General features: G+C 43.2%; 1 protein-coding gene across 9 annotated transcripts in view; it reads left to right on the top strand.

Moving 5' to 3' along the window:
• MAD1L1 (mitotic arrest deficient 1 like 1) overlaps nucleotides 1-25,997 on the top strand; it is a 635,972-nt gene that overhangs the window by 271,335 nt on the left and 338,640 nt on the right. For all 9 annotated transcript variants that reach the window (XR_014785506.1, XR_014785504.1, XR_014785505.1 and 6 more), the window contains one exon: nucleotides 11,322-11,378. Coding sequence is in view for 6 of the 9 variants with exons in the window: in XM_084818232.1 (XP_084674358.1) it covers nucleotides 11,322-11,378 (57 nt within the window). In the remaining 3 variants the exon portion in view is untranslated. The remainder of the gene's footprint in view (nucleotides 1-11,321; nucleotides 11,379-25,997) is intronic.

Raw genomic sequence — 25,997 nt, 5'->3', positions numbered from 1 at the left:
GTTCCCCATCCCTGATGTAGTGAGACAGTGCTTTTTCATCAAGGATTATGATCATGTCATAGTAGCTGTAAGGTTAAAGGGGGGGGGGATGCGCTGGAGCTTCATAGTAAACACCCACTTGCTTAGCCTTATTGAAGTTTCAAGTTTTTGAATCAAGATGCTGAAATAGCATTAGCCCGTGATTCCCCAGAATAATTTTGTGAGGTACTTTTTATCGAAAATGCAGAGACAATGAAGTGTCTCCCAGATATTGATCAAACTTGACTGAGCTTCATTTCAAAAACCACTTTCTGTAAAGGGACTCATATTGGGTCTGTGACCTTGTAGGTAAAGAGGCCAATAATCACCCAAATTGACTTGCTAGGTCTGCATACAGCTGTCTTGTTAAGAAGGAGGAAAAGAACTGTGGATATATTGTCCTAGGCTTTTGCTGCATTAATGATGTGTATCTGATGTGTATGTTGCCTCTTTTCTTCAGAGCAGCCAGGCTCTGTCTGCACCAGGAGCCTCTCTAAATTGTCACCACAGCAAGTGCCATTGTCTCCTGCCTCAAGTAAGGAAAAAAATAATAATTGAAAAACGGGCTGGCTGATTTGTCTTTTGTCATGGACCTGGGACAAAAATATCTGAGTGAGAAAGGGAGGAGATGAAGCTACCTGTGTCTGTAGTGTGATATGAAATACTCAAGGAGGGAACTCCAAGAAAGGTCCCACCGCCCCTAGAAAATGTCACGGAATTAATTTGTTGGCCCTCAGTCCTGCCTGAGGTTACACTAATTTGGGATGGGCAGGAGTCCCCTTCATGGATCACTGCCTTGTTGTGGCGAAGGGGCTTGCATAACTCAGTGAAGCCATAAGCTATGCTGTGCAGGGCCACGCAAGATGGACAGGCCATAGTGGAGAGTTTTGACAAAATATGGTCCACTGGAGAAGGAAATGGCAACCCACTCCAGTATTCTTGCCAACAAAACCCCATGGAACGTATCACAAGGCTAAAAGAGATGATGCCGGAAGATGAGACCCTCAGGTCAGAAGGTGTCCAATATCCTACTGGGGAAGAGCAGAGGGAATTTCCAAGTAGCTCCAGAAAGAGTGAAGCGGCTGGGCCAAAGCCGAAAGGACACTCAGCTGTGGATGTGTCTGGTGGTGAAAAGAAAGTCCGATGCTGTAAAGCACAATATTGTTTAGGAACCTGGAATGTCAGATCAATGAATCAAGGTAAGCTGGAGGTGGTCAAACATGAGATGGCAAGACTGAACATCGACATCTTGGGAATCAGCGAACTAAAATGGACAAGCATGGGCGAATTTAATTCAGGTGACCATTATATCTACTACTGTGGGCAAGAATCCCTTAGAAGAAATGGAGTAGCACTCATAGTCAACAAAAGGGTGGGGAAAGCAGTACTGGGGTACAATCTCAAAAACGATAGAATGATCTCAGTACGAATCCAAGGCAAACCATTCAACATCACAGTAATTCAAGTCTATGCCCCAACCACTGATGCCGAAGAAGCTGAGGTTGATTGGTTCTATGAAGACCTACAGTACCTTCTAGAACTAACACCAAAAAAAGATGTCCTCTTCATCATAGGGGATTGGAATGCTAAAGTAGGAAGTCAAGAAATCACCGGGATAACAGGCAAGCATGGCCTTGGTGTACAAAATGAGGCAGGACAAAGACTAATACAGTTTTGCCAAGAGAACACACTGATCATAGCAAACACTCATTTCCAACAGCACAAGAGGCGACTCTACACATGGACATCACCAGATGGTCAATATCGAAATCAGATTGATTATGTCCTTTGCAGCCAAAGATGGAGAAGCTCTATACAGTCAGTCAAAACAAGACCTGGAGCTGACTGTGGCTCAGATCATGAACTTCTTGTTGCAAAATTTTGGCTGAAATTGAAGAACATAGGGAAAACCACTAAACCATTCAGGTATGACCTCAATCATATCCCTGATGAATATACAGTGGAGGTGAGGAATAGATTTCAGGGATTAGACCTGATAGACAGAGTGCCTGAGGAACTATGGATTGAGGTCCGTAACACTGTTCAGGAGGCAGCAACGAAATCCATCCCAAAGAAAAAGAAATGCAAGAAAGCCAAGTGGCTGTCTGATGAGGCTTTACAAGTAGCTGAGGAAAGAAGGGAAGCAAAAAACAAAGGAGAAAGGGGAAGATATATCTAACTGAATGCAGAGTTCCAGAGAATAGCAAGGAGAGACCAGAAGGCCTTCTTAAATGAACAATGCAAAGAAATCGAGGAAAGCAATAGAATGGGTAAGACTAGAGATCTCTTCAAAAAAATCGGAGATCTCAAGGGAACATTTTGTGCAAAGACAGGCATGATAAAGGACAAAGAAGGCAGGGTCCTAACAGAAGCAGGTGAGATTAAGAAGAGGTGGAAAGAATACACAGAAGAACTATACAGGAAAGATCTGAATGTCCCTGATAGCCATGATAGTGCGGTCACTGAACTTGAGCCCGGCATCCTAGAGAGTGAAGTCAAGTGGGCCTTAGGAAGCATGACTAACAACAAAGCTAGTAGAGATGACAGTATTCCAGCTGAGCTATTTAAGATCCTAAAAGATGATGCTCTTAAAGTGCTGCACTCAATATGCCAACAAATTTGGAACACTCAACAGTGGCCACAAGACTGGAAAAGGTCAGTTTACATTCCAATTCCAAAGAAGGGCAACGCCAAAGAGTGTTCAAACTACTGTACAATTGGGCTCCTTTCACATGCCAGCAAGGTGATGCTCAAAACCCTACAAGCTAGGCTTCAGCAGTATGTGAACCGAGAACTACCGGAAGTACAAGCTGGGTTTCGAAGAGGCAGAAGAACTAGAGATCAAATTGCCAACATTTGCTGGATCATGGAGAAAGCAAGAGAATTCCAGAAAAACGTCTATTTCTGCTTCATGGACTACGCTAAAGCCTTTGATTGTGTGGACCACAACAAACTGTGGCAAATTCTGAAAGAGATGGGAGTACCAGACCACCTTACCTGTCTCCTGAGAAACCTGTACGAGGGTCAAGAAGCAACAGTAAGAACCGGAGATGGAACAACCGATTGGTTCAAAATTGGGAAAGGAGTACGACAAGGCTGTATATTGTTGCCCTGTTTATTTAATTTATATGCAGAGTACATCATGAGAAATGCCGGGCTGGATGAATCACAGGTTGGAATTAAGATTGCCAGGAGAATTATCAACAACCTCAGATACGCAGATGATACCATCCTAATGGCAGAAAGCGAAGAGGATCTCAAGAGCCTCTTGTTGAGGGTGAAAGAGGAGAGTGCAAAAGCTGGTTTGAAACGCAACATTAAAAAAACGAAGATCATGGCATCTGGCCCCATCAATTCCTGGCATATAGAAGGGGAAGAAATGGAAGCAGTGACAGATTTTACTTTCTTGGGCTCCAAGATCACCGCAGACGGTGACTGTAGCCATGAAATTAAAAGACGCTTGCTCCTTGGGAGGAAAGCTATGGCAAACCTAGACAGCATAGTAAGAAGCAGAGACATCACCTTGCCGACAAAGGTCCGTCTAATCAAAGCGATGGTTTTCCCACTAGCAACGTATGGCTGTGAGAACTGGACTATACGGAAGGCTGAGCACTGAAGAATTGATGCTTTCGAACTGTGGTGCTGGAGAAGACTCTTACGAGTGCCCTGGACTGCAAGGAGGTCAAATCAGCCAAATCCTAAAGGAAATCAACCCTGAGTGCTCATTAGAAGGACAGAGACTGAAGCTGAAGCTCAAATATTTTGGCCACCCAATGTGAAGAGAAAAGTCCCTGGAAAAGACCCTGATGCTGGGAAAGACTGAAGGCAAAAGGAGAAGGGGACGGCAGAGGATGAGATGGCTAGATAGCATCACGGATGCAATGAATATGGACTTGAGCATGCTCCGGGAGAGAGCGGAGGACAGGAAGGCCTGGCGTGCTATGGTCCATGGGGTCACGAAGAGTCGGACTTGAGTGAACGACTGAACAACAACAACAACAACAACAACAACAACAACAACAACAACAACAACAGAAGTTGGGTATTGGCCCAGTCAGAAAAACCAAGAAAAGGAAGCAGGTCTTTACCTTCCTGGGAACAACTGCATCTCAGGCTGAAGGCTCCATGGGAAATCCACTTCCACCTTCCTGGTCCTTGCATGAGGGCTGTGCAGCTGTAAAAAATGCCTCTTTTCCAGCAGCTTAGTATACTGCATAGATATACTGCATTAGCGGACCTCCATTGGCTTTCCTGACTGTGTTCTTTCACTTTGGTTCAGAATCTTATGTTTCAGCATTCTGAGGCTGCACCACCCCATGAGGACTGTACCCATGACATTAAAAGATATCTGAAGTGATTATTAGACAGCTGTTGTAAGTGGTCAGTTGCCAGTCAGTTTAAATGAGACCTTGTAGACAAAACAAATGTTCTATTATCTTAACGTGTTTGGATTTTGAAAGGTACATCCAGGAATGCAATGTGAATATGAAAACACCTTACCCACTATTATTGGCTTGATCTTTGGGTCAGGTAGGTAGCGTTCTCTTGATAAGGGATTGCTAAGTGTGGTCAGATGGGAGGGTCCCAGATCCAAGGCTGGATCCTAAAAACCTACGTTATTAAAATGGTCAAATTATAGATAAGTTTCACGGGCCCCTTCTGCATTAGGCCATGTTGTGCTGGAAACCTGATAACGTGTGCATTGCCACATTTTCCCTCCATAGTCTCACATTCTGCATTTAAAACAGGGTCACCCCATTTTCCTGGAGCCAAACTAAGGTTGCTAGGCTGTAGACAGCCACATGCTCAGTGTGCTGATGGATGAGCCCTGCAGAAGATCAAGACTGGAGCTGGATGGAGTGGTGGTGAAAGATACACAGGAAGGTTGATCTGGGGTAGAGGCCAAGGTCTGAGCCAAGATGTCCAATTGTAGGCAGATGTATGTGGGAATAGTCAGCAGACAAGGACCAAGCAGGCTAACAGATACCACACGAATGTGTGAATTGTGGAGCCATGGAAACAAGGCTAGAATCAGTTTAGTTATGAGCCAAGTTATAAACAGGCCAGGTGAGGAGGAACCAGTGGGTGCTTGGGTGTCTGTTCAACTGTCAAACAACTCGTTCTGCCAGAGAATTCTTCCTAATGTTTAGTTTAAATCCTTTTGCTTTTAACTTGAACCTGTTGGTTCAGGTCCTACCCTTTGGAGCAACAGAAAACAAATTTGTTCCATCAACTATGTGGCAGCCTTTCAAAAAATCTCTTCCGTAGTTTAAATGTACTCAAATCTTTCAACCTTTCCTCATAGGACTCAGTCTCCAAGCCCCTCACTCTCTTTGTCACCCTCTTCTGTACACTTTCCAGTTTATCAATATCCTTCTTAAATGGTGGTGCACAACACAGGACACAGTACTCCCTGTGAGGTCTGACCAAGGCTGTACCAGTACTTCTTGTAATCTGTTGATGAAACCTAGAATTGCATCAGCCTTTGTCCTCGCTGCATCACACTGCTGACTTAGGTTAACTTGTGGTCTACTAAAACCCCTAGATCCTTTCCGCATGTACTGATTTCAAGCCACGTGTCAGCCATCCTGTATTTTGCAACTGATTCTTCCTACCAAAATGCAGAATTTTCAGTTATTTCTGTTGATATTCATTTTGTGAGTTTGGGCTCAGTTCTCCATCCTGTCAAGATCATCTTGAATCCTATTTCTGTCTTCAAAGGTATTAGTTATCCCACCCAGTTTGGTGTCATCTGCAAATCTGATGAATTTCCCCTCTACTCCTTCATCCCAGTCATTTATAATGGTGTTGAACAACAATGGGTCCAGGACAGAACCCTGCAGCATCCCATTGGTTACCTCTCCAGGTTGACAAGGAGGACAGAACTGCTTCATCTTTCCCATACTGTGGCCTCATGTATTTCATCATGAAGGACACCAGCGCACAGCTCAAGTCCCAACCAGTTCTGACATATCACATAATGTTGGGAGTTCTCCAGTGCTTTGTGGATTGTTTAAATTGCACTTTTCTAATGCCTTATTGAACATAAGCTACAGAGGGGAAAGGGATGTATGTACGTGTGCAATGCCCCCCCCCCCAAATAGCAGGGGCACTTTTATTTGTCTTAATGGCTAGAGACTATAGTAGAACACTTCGTTAGATACGTTATTTGCCAGTGCTTCTGGGTGAGTTGGATTCTGCTTTGGAGCAGCTTAATCCATCAAAAAGGGTGGCTGGCTCCCATTCCAGCTCCAGGGTAGAAACTGGGGGGTATTGATTTGTCCAATATAACCACCCATCCGATAATTAATAGACTGTGCCCAACACAATTTTTTTTTGCCATTCTAATTGACACAGGGAGCACAGCAGATATAAGGAGAGCAATGGTCCTGGACCTCTGATTCATTCACTTCCAAGTTGTATTTTTTCCCTGTCCTTTTGTAGACAGATGGAAGAGAGTTGATGTGGACTACAATTAATATTTTTTAGGAGATGTTTGAGGAGGGGCCATTGGAAAAGCATTGGAAAATAAGGCAAGTAGCTAAATGTCGCTCTGTAACTGAAGAGCTTCTTAAGTCTCAAATTGAACTCCAGTATCCTTTCAGAAGTTTGTCACAGATTGTGTCTGCAGTTGGGCATTCCCTAGAAAGGGAATGGGGATGTTAAAACATTGGAGAAAAGCTAAGGAAAACTTTTTCTGGTAAATCTGGAGGGGCAAGGATCTGATACTTATGATTTATAGAGATGCAGGGAATAGGGCCATCCACCAATTAAATAATTGCTTGATTACTCACTGTTTAGTGATCACTTGATCACTTGCCATTTAGTGATTATTTAATTGGCTATTCGTTTCAAAAATTCTGCATCCAACTATATTAAATGCTTTGTTTTGCAAGACTTTAGTATTTTATAATAGACTCAGTAAGGCTCAATTAAGTTTGCTTTTTCCAGCAGAAGACTGGGCTGAGAACTATGTTTTGTTCTGACATTTTTTCCTGCTTTTATGAATGAGTCTTTTGCTGTCCCTTATACCAGGAACTTCTTCCCTTGCTGCATTCTCTCTCCCTTTCAGATTCTTCCCCCAACCTACTTTTCCTGCAAACCCTTTGACTTAACCTTTTAGTGTTCATGGACAAAAGAATCAAATCGATGTATTTCCATTTCCCATGTTTACCTGAGGGGCAGCCATGTTAAGTCTATTGCAAAAAACAACAACAGAGTCTTGTGAAACCTTAAAGATTAACACATTTATTCAGGCATTTCATGGGCTACAGTCCACATTGTCCGCAAAAGCTTATGCCAGAATAAATGTGTTAACCTTTAAGGTGCCACAAGTTTCTTTGTTATAAGCTGTTTTTACGGTGATCTCCCCCTTCCTTCTGTGTAACTAGATTGTTTTTCCCCAACCTGGTGCCTTCCAGATGCTTTGGACTATAACTCCCAGCATTTCTGACCATTGGTCATGCTGTCCGGGGATGATAGGATTTGAAGTCATAAATGTATGGAGGGTGCCAGGTCGGGGAAGGCTAAACTGTACGACTCTTGGGGAAGAGGCCATCGTCATCATCTTCTCTTGCTCAGAAAAGTGTCATATATGCTGATACAGACTAGTTCTGCTGTAACACTGTCCGTATGCTTATTATCTTCCGTGTGTAAAAGGCAGTATCTAAGCACACACTTGGATGCCTTTCCAGATGCTACAGATGAGGAACCCCCATTAACTTCCTGGATTTGAGTTAACTCAAATTCAAAGTAAAAGAGTACTGATATTTCAGTATTATTTGACGTGATTAGAAGTATTCTGAGGTGCTATGAGAGGCTGCAGAATGATGAGGCCAGATCTTCAGCAGCAGGAAGTCTGTCTGATGCGCCTGGCATTCCTTAGCAGTTCAGCTGGGCAATCAGAGAGGGAGGCAGGAGTTCTGGAGCTTTGTATGTACTGCTTTGGACCAAACTATAGCTGGAAAGGAAGCAGCGGTGTTCTAGCCAAGTTGTGCAAGTTCCAGGACTCATAATGGTGGCTTGGTCATATACACACAGCTGTGAGACCATTTTAAAAAATCCAGGGAAAATCTTTGTGTCACTTTGTTCGTGTTTTCCAGAGATTAAAATCTAGAATATATCGATGAGAGCTGTGCCTCTTTCGTGCTGATAAATGTAATGGCAAGTGTTTCATCGACCTTCTTTACAAATGGTCAAAGTCCTATTAAGATATCTGAGACTGTATAGCATGTTGGCTTAAGGTACAGGTTGGTGCACATTCATAGCTTGAAAAGCCAATCTGTTCCACCTCAGGAAGTCAAGTTACAGGGGACAATGGAGTCAAATTTCCCCAGCTTTCTCTGTGGCTGCCCAGTAAAAATCCCAAGTGTGTCAGGATCAAGGGGTGCAACAGGCTGCTTTGTGCTTTCCTAAGTCTCTTTCCAGCTGCTTCTTTTAAGCTGTTGTGGTGGCTGGCAGCTTTCTTGAAGTGCACTGATTAAATGAGCCATTGGGTAAGTTCAGAGCTGAATGTTTCCTTCATAATTAACTGTGTGTGTGTGGCTGTCAGGCTGCTGATGATTAGTTTTGCATTTTCCAATAACATGATATAGAGTCACTCTGGAGATTACTGCCCTCTGAAAAATTGTGCAAAATGATCCATGGTGAACTGAAGGCAGTAGGAGGTTGTTCTAAGTGATTGCTTTGTCGTGCTCCTCAGATGTAAGTAGACATCCCTACAGCTTGCAGAATGAGCCCACAAAATATGGAAGATGACAATGTTTAGGGAGCACAGAGTTAAGAGCTTCAGGAATGAAATATTTATGGTTTCCAAACATGCATCAAGCTGTTCTTCAAATTCTGACACCTTCTTCTAATGTCATTTTGTAGCTGAAACTGCTACTACAAAACATTAGCATTTCCTGAGGGATGTAATTAACTGTATTTTCTGACAAAATATATTGTTACTCTGGTCTTAAATTTAGAACCCAGTAGAGGCTAGGTTCCAATGTATAGCCCACACTATGCAAAGGATAAATTTTGGGAAGGAGGAAGGGGGTCCGTATGGTAGCTGTAATTTTAATAGGATTAAGGCTGCAATCCCTTGGTCCCTGGGAGATTGCAGCCTTAATCCTATTAAAATATTGGATCACCCTCTGTCCCAGACTATATTGGATCTCCCTCTCTGAGGATGGAGAGAGAGATCCAACCTCAGATCCCCCTTTGCAGCCCCTGCAGAAAGTTCCCCATCACTTACCTCCCAGTGTTGGACTTCTGACATCCAGAGAAGTAAGAAGGTGTGTGTGTATGGCGGGGGGGCGGGGTGGGGGTTGGATCCACAAAGTTCAAAGTCTTCCCAATCCCCAACGATGACCCCAGCATCGGGAATTATTTATGCCAGCCCTGGAGCTGGGATATATCATTGCCTCCCATTCCCTGCAATGGGAGCGAAATTGGTCAGACCCCTCCCTCCCCCCGGAACAGGAAGGAAAGGAGGATATGGCAGCTCTTCCATCATTTGTGTCTCACTGGCATGAGTGTGGCGTGGCATTGGAGATGTCGAAGGCTCTGACACTGGAACACTCCAACTCTTCAGGTAGAAATTGGTGTGTGTATTGAAGCGTCAATGAATGTCTTGTTGAAATGTCTACATGGGTTGTAAATTTGAGAATAGAGTAACAACAGTGTTAATTTAGTCCAATTGTTGGACTAAATTAAATTGGCTGCTACACAATATGGCCTGTTAGTTGATGTTTCAAACTAGAAAATCCTATTTAGATAGGTCTTGTACAAATATCAGAGAGTGCAGTTATTACTTTTTGGTGCGCTCATTGCTGGTAGGATAAAGACAGCTTCTGACTTTGAAGAACTTCGTAATCATTGTTGCCAAGAAAACTTTAAATCCTCCTCCTTGTGGCTCACTATTGACTCCAGCCTGCTGATGTAATTCAACCTGATTAAATATTGGGGGAGAATTTGCTTCCAGGTGTCTATGTCTTTACACACAACCTCCTGGTGTTTCAGCTCCAAACGTAGCAGTAATTTCATTACAACTACCCTCTTGCTTCTCACCCTCTACTCTCTGTCACTGGCACAGGACAGGCATGGCCCGCAGTGTTTAATGAATGTATTTCTGTTTTCCCACACCAGGATCTGGGTTTATATTAGAATCACACTCATTTTGTTTGAGTATCTCTTCCTTTAATAATCTGCTGTGATTGCAGGCTGTGCACAGCCAGGTCCTCTGACTTCATGGTAGTTCCCACTGAACTCAAGGGCCGAGGCAAGCTTATAATTGCAGTGTTTGTCTGGAAAGCAGAACAACACATTTTATGTTAAGCTCTTGAGACTGTAATTTTTGTTTTGTTGCATTTCAGTGTGATTAGCTTTTGTGGCTTGATGGTTTCCCCTTCACCACCGGTACCACTTCTTTGTAGTGAATCACTTGTTGTTCACCTCTGTTTTGGAGACTGTGCCTGTAAAGATCATTTCATGTGGCATTCGGAAAAGATCTTCGGGAGTTTTAATGAACAACTGCCTGGAATGACGTGAATTAGTTTATATGAAAGGCTTCCATTCTTGTTGGGTTTGTTTAGGCTGGCATAAATGGGTTTCTATACTTTAAGCTTCTCTATGTAGCTCCAGGGAAGATGATTGGTCTCTAACATGATCTCATGAAAGAGAAGAGGCGAGGGGGAAAATAAGGAGAACGTGTTTTCATGCCATTTCTCTAAAACAAGGTTAGAATGCCAGTTTTTCTCTGGAATACCTCATACTGAGGACCTTCCACCAAATACTTCATACAGAGATCCTTTCTACAGTGTAAGAGCTGCCACATCTTCAACAAGATTGGGCAAAAGTATCCCAAGCTAGGACAATGTAATATTTCAGGCAGAGCTTTACTCTAGTATTTCTTCCCCATCCAGCTTCCCTGAAGTCTTCCCTATTACATTACTTTCTCCAAGAAATCCTCTTTCAAGATATATGCTGTTTTTTTTTTTCAGTGCTTACCAGCCTCAAAAACACTCCTCCAAGATCGCTTCTCTTTAAAAGAAACCTGAGGATAAAGCCATTTTGACCATTTGGATTTTTTTTTTGTTAAGCCGGGAGAGTGGTGGGAAAATCATCTTGTGGTGCTGTTTTCCCATTTACAATTAGTATGCAATCCTAAGCCAGGCAAGGGTGACATTTGAACCAGGGACCTCCTCGTTCACTGCTCTGTCTCTTTGCCACTATGATACGTTAACCTTGTTTTTACCCCTCACTTCTGTTTTACTTTTTGTTTGGCATTTTCTTGAACTTCCTTTCTTTTTGTCTTGAAGGATCAGTTGTCCCAAACTTTGGAAGAAGCAGGGAATCAGAAGAAAAGAGCAGATATGGTAAGTGCTGGTGTTTGGGGAATGTGTGTGTTCATTTGCTTGTGTTTTTAATTCTTAATTGCAGCAACAAGTGCCATCATGAGCCACATCCATCCATTTAAACTGCTTTCAGATCTGATGCAAGATCTCAGCAAAAGCCCTTCATTGTGGAGGAAGTAATTTTGAGCAAACACACATGCATGCGCAGAATTTGGCTGCTTTTCAGGGTTGCTTTATACAAGCTGAAAAGTGGATGCATTTGTGGCTTGTGCTTCCTCTTGCCACATTTGTATGTCCTGTGTGAATCCTAGAGATGTACGTTATTGTCATCCTTTGGGATTCATGGAGGGTATCCACATATCCCTGGAGGGGATATAAGCATCCCCTGGCTTTAGGAAAGGCATGGAAGTGTGTCACCCATGTTTCCACTCTGTGGCTTGTCCAAAGACAGCTCAAACTTCTATCCTTGGCAAATCCCTGAACTCCACTGAGATGGATTATGCAGTGCCACTCTGTGGGAAAAACACTTCTTTTCCTTCCTATGTGCTGCCTTAGAAAAGAGCTTGAGGGCTGCATTTAATTTCCAGTAAAAGGAGTACTTATTTCATGGCTTAAAGATTTGCACATTTCATGGCACATTGTTCAAAACTTTGATACTATGTGATTAAATGTTGACGTATTAAAGTAGGAAAATAGCCTTGTCATATTCAAAGATAAATTGTGAATTCCCTGATGTCTGTGAACAGAAACACAGCCCTTTGTATACTGTCAGATGTTTTCCCGAGGTAGCTGCTCATTTATCAAGGCTCTTAAAAGGGGGCGAGCGGTGTGATTATGCAGAATTTTCTACAAACTGATTTCTATAAGACTGTTTAATTCTCTCCCCCCCCCCCTATTTTCCTTGACTCAGTTTGTATTTTCCCAGGCAGTAACTTACACACAATCCTGGGCTGGAGGAACTGGGGGTTGGGTGGGTGGGTTTAACAAACGACACTGCTTTTTCTCTCTCCGCTGAACCATTCTCTGTCATCATACGTAAGGTACAGTTCAGTGTTTGGCAGTTCAAGACCTGCAAATGAGCAGGTTACGATGCTTCATGGTCAGAACATTTCAGCTCAAGCGGTCCTAAATAGTACAAAACAAATGGTGTGAGCATTAAAACATTTATGGAAAACTGAATTTGTATTCATAGAAGCAAAAGGGACATGCGGCACAAGCTGTCACTAAAATAAATTTATACAATGTTTCATGGTTAAATACCAATTAATGAAACCACCTGCTGTCTAGCCACTTGCCTTGAGTGTTCACACAGTGCTAAAGTCTCAACAGGTTCTTCTGTCTGGAGAGTTATTATTACAGACAGATGCACTTTCAGGGACTCTGGGGATGCAGTCAGGAACCACATAGCCCTGAAGGGATGTAGCCTCGGGATCACCCCAGGCAGAACGTACTTGGGCTTCAGAGCCCACTTCAGGCACAGAAAGAATCGGGGGGCGGGGTGTACCTTCAAGCTCCTCTGATGGACCGGCAGGATGAGGCACCTGGATTGGCCAGGCCTGGGATAAATTTGAAGAGCCTGGCCTCTTCTGCTGTTGCTTGGTCACACCCCAGGACATTTTGCCAGCCACAGTTACGGCTCAAGCTCCCAGCTCTAGCATGCATCCTTGGGGATCTTGGATCCCAGGACTTACTTTGAGTGTAGTCATTCATGGCTCCCGCCTGACATAGGGAAGCTGCCTTATACCTGGTCAGACTATTTTGGCTGTCAAGCACAGATTTGTCTGTTGTGACTGCCAGTGGCTCCCCAGAGTCTCAGGCATAGATCTGTCCCAGCACTTGCTACCTGACCTTGGAGATTCCAGGGAGTAAACCTGGACCTTCATGCATGCAAAGGAAGCTCTCTTTCTTTATGGGTGGCACTGGCACCCACCGTGGTGCAAGGTCTATAAACAATGAATTTTACCACTGACCATTTAAGCATAAATGTGTGATTGCTAGAAACCACAGTCACCTTTAGAAGAGAATCACAGAATGCATTTCTAATCTAAACACCTTTCCTTAGGAAAGGATATTCCATAGATACAGCAGCCTTGAGAGGTGTTGACCAATTCTGAGCAAAACTTTGACATGATACTCCAGCCTTTGACCATTCCTGTCTCTGCTGTTTTCAGGCCTCTTGGACATCTCTATTAATGCACTTTTGTTTGGGTTGCCAGCACCCTTGTGATTTCAGTAATAAGCTGCCACGTGTATGCCAAGGTCCTTCGGCTGGGTTGCAACTATTTTGCAGTTCCAATATTGGGCCTTCTGGAAGGAAAGCCTGACAGCTGTGTCATGCTGTGCAATGGATAGTCATTCCTGAAGGATTAACTGCTTTCAGATCTGATGCAAGAATGGATTTTAATTGAGATATTAAAATGGCTGTGATAACTCGTTTGGCAAGTGATTTGGCTCTAAAACTAGATGGTATCTTTTTTTTTTTTTATAGCTTGACTAGCATTATTCATTTATAAAAGCATTTTACACCTCCTTTTGTCCCCAACAAGGGCCCTCAAAGTAGTTTACAAAAGAGAACAAAATCGCACAAAGCACCACAACATAACATTTAAAACTAAGGCCTGAAAATCAAAAGGGGCTGAGTTAAAACACTCAGTCATATATTAAAAGCTAAGTGGAAAAGGGATGTCTTCATTGCCCACCTCACTGCCATCAGGGTTGAGGCTACTCTCGCCTCCTTTGAGAGGGTATTCCCCAACTGAGATGCTGCCACAGAAAAGACCCTTTCTCATGTTCCCATCATAATAAGGGCATAATAAGAGGTCTTCAGAAGATGATCTCGACATACTGGGAGGTTCATATGGGAGGACACGGTTTTTCAGATATCCTGGGCCATAGATAAGCACCAGCATCTTGAACTGGGCCTGGAAATGAATTGGAAGCCAGTGTAATGTGGTCTAAAAAATGTATACCAGAAAGCAATCTGGCTGCTGCATTCTGTACCGGCCGCAGTTTCTGAACACTGTAAAATGGTGTCCCCAAATCCCATACTAGCTAAACATCCCAGAAGGATACTGTGGTTAATGGTACTGAAGCTGCTGAAAAGTCCAGCAGGACAAAAAAAGAGATGCACTCCCTTTGTCTAGTTCAGTGCATAGGTCACCACCAGTGTAGCCAAGGCTGTTTCCATCTCAAAACCAAGCCTGGTCCCAGACGAAAAAGGATCAACTCTGGGGCCTCTGTGCACAAGGAACATTTGAGTATGGAATTGTTGCACTCCTTCAGAAGGGTGCTTTTGTAAGTGTTAAACTGAAAACCCCCTCAGCTTTGAGACTGGGTTTTGAGTTGCCAGCCTCCCTTTGGCGTCCCCATCTTGCTAATCAGAAATGTGTGCAGTGTTGCCTTCCATGCTAAGCAATCCTCACATAGAGACAGGCGTGAAAAAGCTGTGTGGAAATGAGGGATGGGAGAGAAAGCATCCAGGAGCGCAGAAGAAAGGTGGTTCATCACATACCCTACATCTTGATGGCTCCATTCCTTGTTGTTTTCCTGAGACAGATGTGGCTTAACCTCCTCCTTTTCTGCAGTGGCAGTTCATGTTATAGATGTTTCTTTCTCCCCAATGCATCTTTCTTGCTTGTATAAAAGAAACAGGAAAATGTTTTTTGCTTGGATGCTGCCATTCTCCTGGCAGACCACCTGGGGGGCCCCAAGGATATCCAGCACTACAAATTCCTTAACGTCATGATGTTGAAACAAACACCCTGGTCTGACTTGCTTCAGCAATTCTGTGCTTAAACCCAACTGGCCTTTTCAGATTTACTTTAGACTGTACTGCTTATTCTTCTGATGTTGGATACTTGTGACTCTTTGTCTCTTCCCTCACACCATCCTCTCCAATCTCTTTTCAACACCTTCACTCCATTATTTCTCTGTGATTGAGTCCTTGTTAGTTTGATGCTAAGGTGCTGTGGCTGAAAATGTATGAAAAATTCTGCTCCCTGACCAGTGTTCTGACACATGTTGGTATTACTTTTCTACCAGTCACTCTGTATGTGGGCTTAACACCACGGCTGTCAGTAGAATGGCAAAAACACTTGTCAGGTGCTATCACATGGCTCACTAGATCTTCGGGCTGCTCTGTGGAATAAATAGCTCTGCAGGTGACATCCCTGTATCTGCCTTGAAGAAAGTTTTCACCCTCACTTTCAGAGTATTGGCTGTAGTGATGTTTACTAAGTGTCAGGGTGGACACTGAGCCCATAGAATCCCAGAGTAGTTCTGATTCTGAGGAAGAGCAGCCGCTCCTGGGAGAGGAGCGCACTCATCCTTCCCAGGGCCAACAGCTGGCAGAGATTCCTCCCACTGGCATTCCTGGCATAGATAGCAGTCCTGAGAGTGAGAGAGCATGGGAAGAATTGCTGGACGCGTGACGCCGACGCAGGGAGTGGCGCCAAATGGAGGGCGCGGAAAGGAGACATAGTGCCCGGTTGGTGCGCAAGCAACGGTTGTGCCCAGAGGATCCAAGGGAAAGGGGAGGGACTCCCCCTAGCCCATAAGGTCAGGGTCTGCCAGTGATTCTCCTTCAAACAGGGACCAACTGTTCCAACTTAGGGCATAGGTACTCTGCTGCTCATATCTAGTTGCTAACAGTAGAGTTGTTAAGTTGTAAAAGGGGAATAAAGCTTTGAAAAGAATCCATTTGTCTGTGTCTGGACTTGGCTACTGGATTAGACTGAAAGAGGCCTCCAAGGAGCCCTTGACAGCAAGGTCTGAGGCCTGATTGGCTTTATTTCAGCAGTGGGGAATTGGGAAGTATGTGTGTGTGACTCCTGTACAAAGCCATGTTCTAGGGCTCATATGACTCTGACCTGGAGATTATATTGGTAGTCATACAAGTATGTTCTGAAAAGAAAGGCTAGTACCATCACATAGAGGTAAAGTTGATCACTTTTTATGCAGCTTGCTAATTCCTTCACATGGCAGTTCTTCTCCTCTTACTGGATTTGTTGTTGTTGTTGTTGTTCAGTCGTTCAATCGTGTCCGACTCTTCGTGACCCCATGGACCATAGCACGCCAGGCCTTCCTGTCCTCCGCTCTCTCCCGGAGTGTGCTCAAGTTCATATTCATTGCATCAGTGATGCTATCTAGCCATCTCATCCTCTGCCGTCCCCTTCTCCTTTTGCCTTCGATCTTTCCCAGCATCAAGGTCTTTTCCAGGGAGTTTTCTCTTCACATTAGGTGGCCAAAATATTTGAGCCTCAGCTTCAGTATCTGTCCTTCCAGTGAGCACTCAGGGTTGATTTCCTTTAGGATTGACTGATTTGACCTCCTTGCAGTCCAGGGGACTCATAAGAGTCTTCTCCAGCACCACAGTTCGAAAGCATCAATTCTTCAGCGCTCAGCCTTCCTTATAGTCCAGCTCTCACAGCCATACGTTGCTACTGGGAAAACCATAGCTTTGATTGAGAATGGTATTAATATATAAGTAGGCTCACGCAGGGCCTTTTTCACCTTGGGGAACCTTGGGTTACCAAGACCTTTCCAGCCACCTGCCAGTGATGGCTCTTGCTGGGCTAAGGGATGCATGGACAGAGGCATTTTCTACCCTTTCACTTGGAATTGTATAACTGAACCTGAACCTTTTCCATGCAAAACACATGTACTGCTAAGTTACAGGTCCTCTCATTTGACACACAAGAGTGTTGTAATTAGGGGTATCACCCAATTAAATCAGTGTTGGCTAATTCAATGAGTTTTAATCTGTTAATATGCATACATGTGCACATTACTTAAATAATAGTTTTGAAGGAAAGAAAGACCACCTTTTTTAGGTGGAGCATTTTTTAAATATGTTGCGGTCATCTTAGAAGAGGCATTCCCTTTCGTGACAAAGTGATGGTGGAATGACTCTCCTAAGATGGTAGCTGCAGTTTTCAAATTTACTTACATTAAAAATAATTTAATTTTAAAATGGTCTTGCCTAATTAATTGGAGATTAATTTTTAGTTGATTTTAAAAGGTTTTGAATTGATTGATCTAATGATTAATTGACTATTACAACAAGGGCTTCACTATTTATACACCTTACTTTTAGTTTTAATGTTTAGTTGTGCTTATTAAATAACCTTGTAATGCTTATGATTAAAGTTTGTGTGCTTATAATGCATAGGGAGGCTAACCTGGAGTAATGAGTGACTAGTCTGCAGTGCCAGATGAAGTAACATTGCCACAAGGGATGTTAGGAGGTGTGGTAATATTTGCCATCAAATGAAATTGCAGTCACATAGTCCAAAACTACTGTATCAAAGGGTAATATACCTGTTAAGCTAACTGACACAGTGTATTCCAGCACATGATTCAATTACTTCTCTGCGAAAAGTCAGTTTACTACTTGAAAAAAAGAGAGAAATTTAAACAGCTCCAGCTAATTGCAGTTGACAAGACAAAGGCAGTTTGACTTTCCAGTATTAATTAGCAAACCCATACTAATTAGCTTGTATAAGCACAATTCATGCTTCTTTCTCTAAATGCAATTAATATCGCAACTGACGACGTCTCTGGGCTGTGCCGCCGTATCATTAACATACTTCACCCTAATTAAGCCTGGACAGCAGTGGCTGGAGAAATGAGTTTGTGATTATAGCCATACAGAAACTCTTCTCGTATTTCATATGCTATACTGAGCTTGAACCTGGAATTTATTTTCTTGTTTAAGATAAATTCACCTCCCTCCCACTGCTGTGTATATAGAATGAAGGCACTTTGATTCTTCTCCCTTTTGATGTGTACTTTCATCATGAAGCCCCATATACTTGCTTAGATATATTGTTTCTTCCTTAGGTTGTTTATATACTTTCAGAGGGGAGATCAAGGAGTTTTAACACTGCTTCTCACACCTCAGTACCATTCTTGTTCTTAAGCAATAATAAAAAACAGTAGTCTTGGCTCCTGTCCCTTATTGGAGTTAATGCCAGAGATGATAACATGCCAAGTTCTGGGCGACTGCTTCTGGGTTTTAATGTTGCTTCCTTGCTACGTGAGGTCCATGGTCACCTCTGTTCATATACAAGAGTCATGGGTTTAGTAGCTGCTTTGGTATGCATAGAGGGGCTATAGCTCAGTGGTAGAGCATGGCTTTACTTGCATACTGCCCCACGTTCAATCTGTGGTGCCTCAGTTATTAAGCTGAGGGTCTTGCATATCAGGGTTTGGAGGATTTGGAGAGCCGCTGTTTTATTTTATTTTATTATTTATGTATTATTTTATTTGTTACATTTATATCCCACCTTTTCGTCTTGGGAGCCCAAGGTGGTATACATGATCCTCCTCCTCTTCTGCATTTTGTCCTCACAACAACCCTGTGAGGTTGTTAGGTTAGGTTAGACTGAGAGTCAGTGACTGGCCAAAAGTCACTCAGTGAGCTTCATGGCTGAGTAGGAACTTGAACCTAGGTCTCCCTCATCCCAGCCCAACACTCTGACCAGCACACCACACTCACTTTTAATTTTTTTAATGACTTCTGATTGAGGATCTGGAAAACAAACGGCAGTGGCTAGGATAAAAAAATACCCTATGTCCTCATTTGAGATGTTTGGGATTTTCATTTGTCCTAGGCACTTTTTTTGCATGGGAAAAAACCCTATACATAGTAAGTGGCTGAGATTGGGGGACATTATTAACTACTGTGCAGGTGACAATATTCTATAACAACCTTCCTTAACTGGGTGCCTGCCAGATGTTTTGAACTACAACTCACATCAGCCCCAACCAGCATGGCCAATGGTCAGATATAATCGGAGTTGTAGTCCAAAACATTGGAGGGTATCTGTTTGGGGAAGCTATCCTGGAAGGACTAAGTTGTAGGTCTACTGCTGTGTAAATTCTGCTATGGAAAGTGCATTGGTGTAAGCATATCAACCCTAAGGTTATGGTTAAGCCATCTAAGGCAGTTTTGTATGTTCAGAGAAACAGTTTCATGCACTGTAATAGTCATTACTTGTGCTAACTGCTGCCATGGTATTTAGTCATGCATATACTGCTGATAGGAGTCAATAATGCAGTGGTATATACTATCATTGAAATAACTAGTATGAAATCAGTTGTATATGAAATCATTGTCAGTTGTGATGTCATCCAATGGCAGTGTTGTCTACACATGGTGGCTGTGGGCCTGGGTCTCAAGACTGTGGTCTCCTGCCACCATTCTACATATGGTGTTTGTACATGCCTGCATGCAATTTGCTTAATCTCAGCTTCCATTTCACCCCTTTTTAGAAGTACGAGAATAATAGGAATTGGGCAAGCTGGATGTACATTTGCTCATGTGTATTTCTGGGGACACAGTAATTCCCCCCTGTGATAGCAGAAGTGCACTATCTGGACGGCCAGGCCGGATACCCACCATGTAGGAGAATACATTGTTGATCAGTATCTGAGGTGGTCACAAGTTTAAAGAGTATAGCATCAGACAGTAGTAGTGTTTTTGTTCTGGCAAGGTGTGGACTGGACTCTGATGATCAAATGTTTCTGGCCTTGTCATTAACTAATCGAAGTATCAAACTCTTTGAAAGGTGATATGGGCCCAAGGGAAGATAATCACCATCGTTCCAGGAATTTGGGCATCTACAAAATATTTAAATGTGCTTGAATATAGATGATCAAGTGACTTCGGGTACTGAAACAAAAGTTGGAAGGTAGTACAATATTGTATGGAACAGCCAAGTTGAAGGCTTCAGGAAACAGGAAAGTTGTGGTCCAGGCTCCAACAAATGGACACACATACACCACCACCACCACCACATTCAGATTTCTAGTTCCTGCATTTCACTGTCACAGGTCTATTTCCAAGAATGTGTGTAAGAATGAAGTATGGAGGGGGTGTGGGGCCACACATGCCAGCTTCGTCCCAACGTCCCTCCCTGTTAGCACCACTCCTTCCTGAATTGAGTATGAAGGTCTTTATGGGGATTCTTCACACACTCATCTGAACTTGCTTAGAATCTTTCCCATGACTGGAAACCTCAGCTGAATGCACAAAGAGTGCCTTTCAGATATCCCTGCTCAGTGTGGAAAGGTTGGTGGTGGGGCTGATGCGATGTCAGGGGTGGGGCTGACAAATACGCCATTTTCCACACATTATTCCCACACATGTCCTTCGAATGCATGAATAAGGGTACTAAGATCAGGACAACCTGGTAGACAGTCATCAGTACTGTGGAAGATTCAGATTCTAGTGAACTATGAAGATAGCAGAGAGCTTTGGCTATTGGGCGGTATAGAAATGAAATGAAATAATAAATAAATAAATAAATAAAGCAAGCAAGCAAGCAGGAACCAAGGCTTTTTATTGTGCCGGGTTTAGCACAACATTCTGAAGTACCAGTTAAGATCTACAAGAGTTGATCAGAAGTGATAGGACAGATCATTTAAGCAAGTTTGTTGTGCTGAGAAGATCAATACGAGAATACAGTATGCTGTGCGGGGTGTGTGTGTGTGTGCGCGCGCGCGCGAAGCCAGTGATTCCAAAATGAGACCAAAATATAAAAATCTCTACCTACAACAATTAGTTATGTTCTAAATGACTTTGTTCCTCTTCCTTTGAGTTTCCTCAAAGTTCCACAGACTCACTGTATGCATCCATACAAAAATTGAATAATTAACTGGTAATATAATCAAGGGTTGCTACTCTAGCCTCTAGCCATTAACCTGCTTTGGAAACAGCCGGAGGGATGGAAAGTTCACATTCTGTTTAACCACCACATGATCAGTATGGTTGAAGTATGTGAAGGGATAGCTCATCAGAATGAAGAGAGCAGTCATAAATGTTGGGGGCAGGGGAGAGCAAAGTAATGGATAACTCACCACTTCCAAAGCCTGCCAGGAGAAGGGTGCCTCTGCCCTATCCTGACCCCACCAGCCAGTGGATCTCAGCATTAGATTTCTTTGCCTGTGAACTTGACATGCACCCTAGGTAACTGGCCTGTCATGACTCAGCCTCCCTCCTGCACTCTGTTAAATCTATGTAGTAATTTCATGCACTAAAACAATTAACCTGCAACGTTCCTCCTTAATGTGGAATAGGAGAAAATGATTTGGGCATTGATAGGCTGGAGCGCTGGGCAGAAAACAACAGAATTAAATTTAACAGGGATAAATGCCAAGTTCTGCACCTAGGAAAAAGAAACCAAATGCATAGTTACAAGATGGGGGCTACTTGGCTCAACTCGCCTCCACAGGCGAGAAGGATCTTGGAATTGTTGCAGATCGCAAGTTGAATATGAGCCAACAATGCCATGTGGCTGCAAAAATGGTAAATGCTATTTTGGGCTGCATTTATAGAAGTATAGCTTCCAAATCTCGTGAAGTACTAGTTCCCCTCTACTCAGCACTGGGTTGGCCTCATCTGGAGTACTGTGTCCAGTTCTGGGCACCACTCTTGAAGAAGGATGAAGACAAGCTGGAGAGGGTTCAGAGGAGGGCAACGAGGATGATCAGGGGACTGGAAATGAAGCCTTATGAAGAGATTGAAAGAACCAGGCATGTTTAGCCTTGAGAAGAGAAGAGGGAGATATGGTAGCGCTCTTCAAGTACTTGAAAAGTTGTCCCAGAGAGAAAGGCCAGCATCTCTTCTTGATCATCCCAGAGGGCAGGACATGGAATAATGGGCTCAAGTTACAGGAAGCCAGATTCTGGTTGAACATCAGGAAAAACTTCCTGACTGTTAGAGTAATACGACAATGGAACCAATTACTTAGGGAGGTGGTGGGCTCTCCCACACTGGAGGCATTCAAGATGAGGCTGGACAGCCATCTGTCAGGGATACTTTGACTTGGACTCCTGTATTGAGCGGGGGGTTGGACTCGATGGTCTTATAGGCTCCTTCCAACCCTATTATTCTATGATTGTCTGATTTTTTTTTTTGTATATGCCAGAGTGTCATAAATAGGGCATCTCATTTCACTCCATTGGACACTACTGTCCTAAGTTTATTATTTTGCAGTAAGAACATTTAATAAAGCAAACAGTGGCTGGATTTGCACTAATCCATGGTATGGATTGTATAATTGTTGGGTTGTCATATTGTTCAAACCCAGGCATTGTCATGATGTGCGAACAGATAGTTTGTTAACCGTGAAAAACCCAGAAAGAGAACCCATGGCTGCTTGTTTGGGTTGTAAATCCAGTCACACTAACAAACCATGGTTTGTTAACCACAAACAAAATAGAAAGAGAATCCATGGTTTGCTGTTGTTTATGAACTCTGGGTTGTTTAAACCATGGTTTGTCATAATGTGTGAACTCAGAACCATAGGTTGTTCATGGTTGTTCTGCCAGGCTAAGAGGTGGTGAGCAAGAACGGTCAAAAAACCCAGCCGCACCGCAGCACCACAAAAGCATTTGGGTTGCAGGGTGGGAGCGGGTGAAAGAGGAGGGAAACAAACAACCCAGGGATTGAGAAAACAAACTGCAGTTTGTTTGCTTGTTTGCCAGACAGACCCTGGGTAGGGCAACAAACCATGTGTTAAATAAACCATAGATTAGCTTTATGTGAGAACCAGGTCACTGTTAAGGATAATCCTGCTTAATATTTCTAGAAGAGAGCTTTTGCATTCCTTCCTTTTGATTGTGTGTGTAAATCTAACCATTCTTTGTCTGACCCATTTGGGTATGGAATAGCCTCCTGGGAGCAGACATAGCACCTAATTTTTATTTTACTTTATTTTAACTTACTTGCCAAAGTCAGTTAAAATGAATGGTCCCAGGAGGAATTCCATCTGGTGGCTGTGATGCATCTGCCTCATGTTTCCTCTTTGGAAATTGATGTCCCATTTAGAAGACCCTAGCAAAATTGGAACCATTCATTGCGCATTACTAGAGGTGAAACAAATACAGATGCAGAAGCACAGGGACCTTGATGAGGTAGAAGTTAACGAAAAACACATAATAGCCAGGAAAATAATTGATAATGTTGCATTTGCACATTTTGGCATTCCCAAGGTATGCTTAGATTTGACCTGATTGATTTATTGGCTCTTGGTCATCCTGGATCTTGCCCTTGAAAAGTTCCCCCCCGATCCTGTTTGGGATAATTTGTTGGTTCTTGAATGGGGATCCAAAGTTCTGAACATCTTTGGGAAATCTCTGGCAGCCTTTGTTTCAGCTACCTTTTATTTGGCTGAGTGGATGTATAGGGGTTTTAATTGTATGAGACTGGGGAGGAAAATAAATTTTTTAAAGATGGTTTTAGATGCATTGTAGGCTTCAGCAGTATGCGAACCGAGAACTACCGGAAGTACAAGCTGGCTTTCGAAGAGGCAGAGGAACTAGAGATCAAATCGCCAGCATTTGCTGGATCATGGAGAAAGCAAGAGAATTCCAGAAAAATGTCTATTTCTGCTTCATGGACTACACTAAAGCCTTTGATTGTGTGGATCACAACAAACTGTGGCAAATTCTTAAAGAAATGGGAGTACCAGACCACCTTACCTGTCTCCTGAGAAACCTGTATGAGGGTCAAGAAGCAACAGTAAGAACTGGACATGGAACAACCGATTGGTTCAAAATTGGGAAAGGAGTATGACAAGGCTGCATATTGTCACCCTGCTTATTTAACTTATATGCAGAGTACATCATGAGAAACGCCGGGTTGGATGAATCACAGGTCGGAATTAAGATTGCCGGGAGAATTATCAACAACCTCAGATACGCAGATGACACCACCCTAATGGCAGAAAGCGAAGAGGATCTAAAGAGCCTCTTGTTGAGGGTGAAAGAGGAGAGTGTAAAAGCTGGTTTGAAACTCAACATTAAAAAAACGAAGATCATGGCATCTGGCTCCATCACTTCCTGGCATATAGAAGGGGAAGAAATGGAAGTAGTGACAGATTTTATTTTCTTGGGCTCCAAGATCACCGCAGACGGTGACTGTAGCCATGAAATTAAAAGACGCTTGCTCCTTGGGAGGAAAGCTATGGCAAACCTAGACAGCATAGTAAGAAGCAGAGACATCACCTTGCTGACAAAGGTCCGTCTAATCAAAGCGATGGTTTTCCCAGTAGTAATGTATGGCTGTGAGAGCTGGACTATAAGGAAGGCTGAGCTCCGAAGAATGGATGCTTTCGAACTGTGGTGCTGGAGAAGACTCTTACGAGTCCCCTGGACTGCAAGGAGGTCAAATCCGTCCATCCTCAAGGAAATCAACCCTGAGTGCTCATTAGAAGGACAGATACTGAAGCTGAAGCTCAAATATTTTGGCCACCTAATGTGAAGAGAAAACTCTCTGGAAAAGACTCTGATGCTGGGAAAGACTGAAGGCAAAAGGAGAAGGGGACGGCAGAGGATTTAGATTACGATTGCTAGGAAAACAAGGACATGAATAAAGTCACTTAGGCAGCTCTATGCGCCAATTGTAGGGGTAACTCTCATGGACCAAAGATGGGGTCTGGATTTGGAGAGATACCCTGCTTTCAATACATAAATATTTACGAGTTCCAAGCTTGCGCAAGAGGATGAGCAAAGGCGCAATCTAACAACGTTACTTTCCATGTTCCAGTATTTGACTTGGTGCAGAATTTTTTACAATTTTAACTGCAGTGTACTTCAACACCCCACCCCACCCCCCAAACTTCATACTCGTAAATAGAGATAAAATGGCAGGCGGCATGTCTGGTCAGAAATAATCCTGCTATGTATTCGTAGGCTTGCAACCCCAGCCCTTCCCTTCTATGGCACTAGAATAGTGTGCATCTCAAGCTCTTGGCTTGGTTGTTCTCGCTTTAATAGCCACATAGCTGGTGTGCAGAGGTGGCCCAAATGGAGCACATTTTTATTCAGGAGTTGCCTCTTGAAAGCAAAGAGATCATGCAGAGGAACTTTTCTGGTGACCTTTTGATAATAATTAACAGCCTCTCCCTCCCCATTTGGAATCACTTAATTGAGGTTGACAACTCTTTGTTGTATTACAGGCTCTGGCTTGTCAGGAGAATTTTATTTTTTTGCTCATCTATGAATATTGCACTAACCTCTAAAGACTGGCTGCTTCAATCCAAGCTCTTGCCAGGCCCTGTCCTGTTGGAGTTGCTTTGATTTATGGCATCTTTGCAGAGGATCTGCTCCTTCCTTGTCTTTTGTATGACAGCAGTGAGACTATGAGTCCTGTAGACCATTTGCACATGTTTGTCCTCTTTTTAAAAACATGCTTTCATGTGTGGCTTATGTTTTATTTTCCCCTTTGTGGCTCTTTGATTTCTGTTATTCCTATAGAACCAGAGTTGTCATGGCTATCAGAGGGCTAGTTCATAGTTCTAAAATGTGGAGAAAATAGAGCAAGTCACTTGCTCTCTTTTTCCAAGGTAACTTGGTAAGTGAGAGTTAAGGATCCCCTTTGGAAGCGAGGTCTGCACCAACTGGCAGTTGCCTGTGAATCAGAGAGACATTTGTAGGTTCTGGAGTTCCTATGCACTCCAAGGGTTTGTAGGTTCTGGAGTTCCTATGCACTCCAAGGGTTTGTAGGTTCTGGAGTTCCTATGCACTCCAAGGGTTGCTTCTAGCAATGTGATTAGGTTAGATAGCAGCAAATGTAAATGACAACTTCTTTGCCCTGGCTGATCCTAAGCCCCTGCTTGGCCAGTCTTCCGGTAC

This window comes from Heloderma suspectum, chromosome 12 (genome assembly GCF_057233095.1).
Source record: "Heloderma suspectum isolate Gila_16-S chromosome 12, 16-S_ref, whole genome shotgun sequence".
Taxonomy (NCBI): Eukaryota; Metazoa; Chordata; class Lepidosauria; order Squamata; family Helodermatidae; genus Heloderma; species Heloderma suspectum.
The sequence above is the reverse complement of the archived record's forward strand: the minus strand, read 5'-3'. Positions and strand labels throughout refer to the sequence as shown.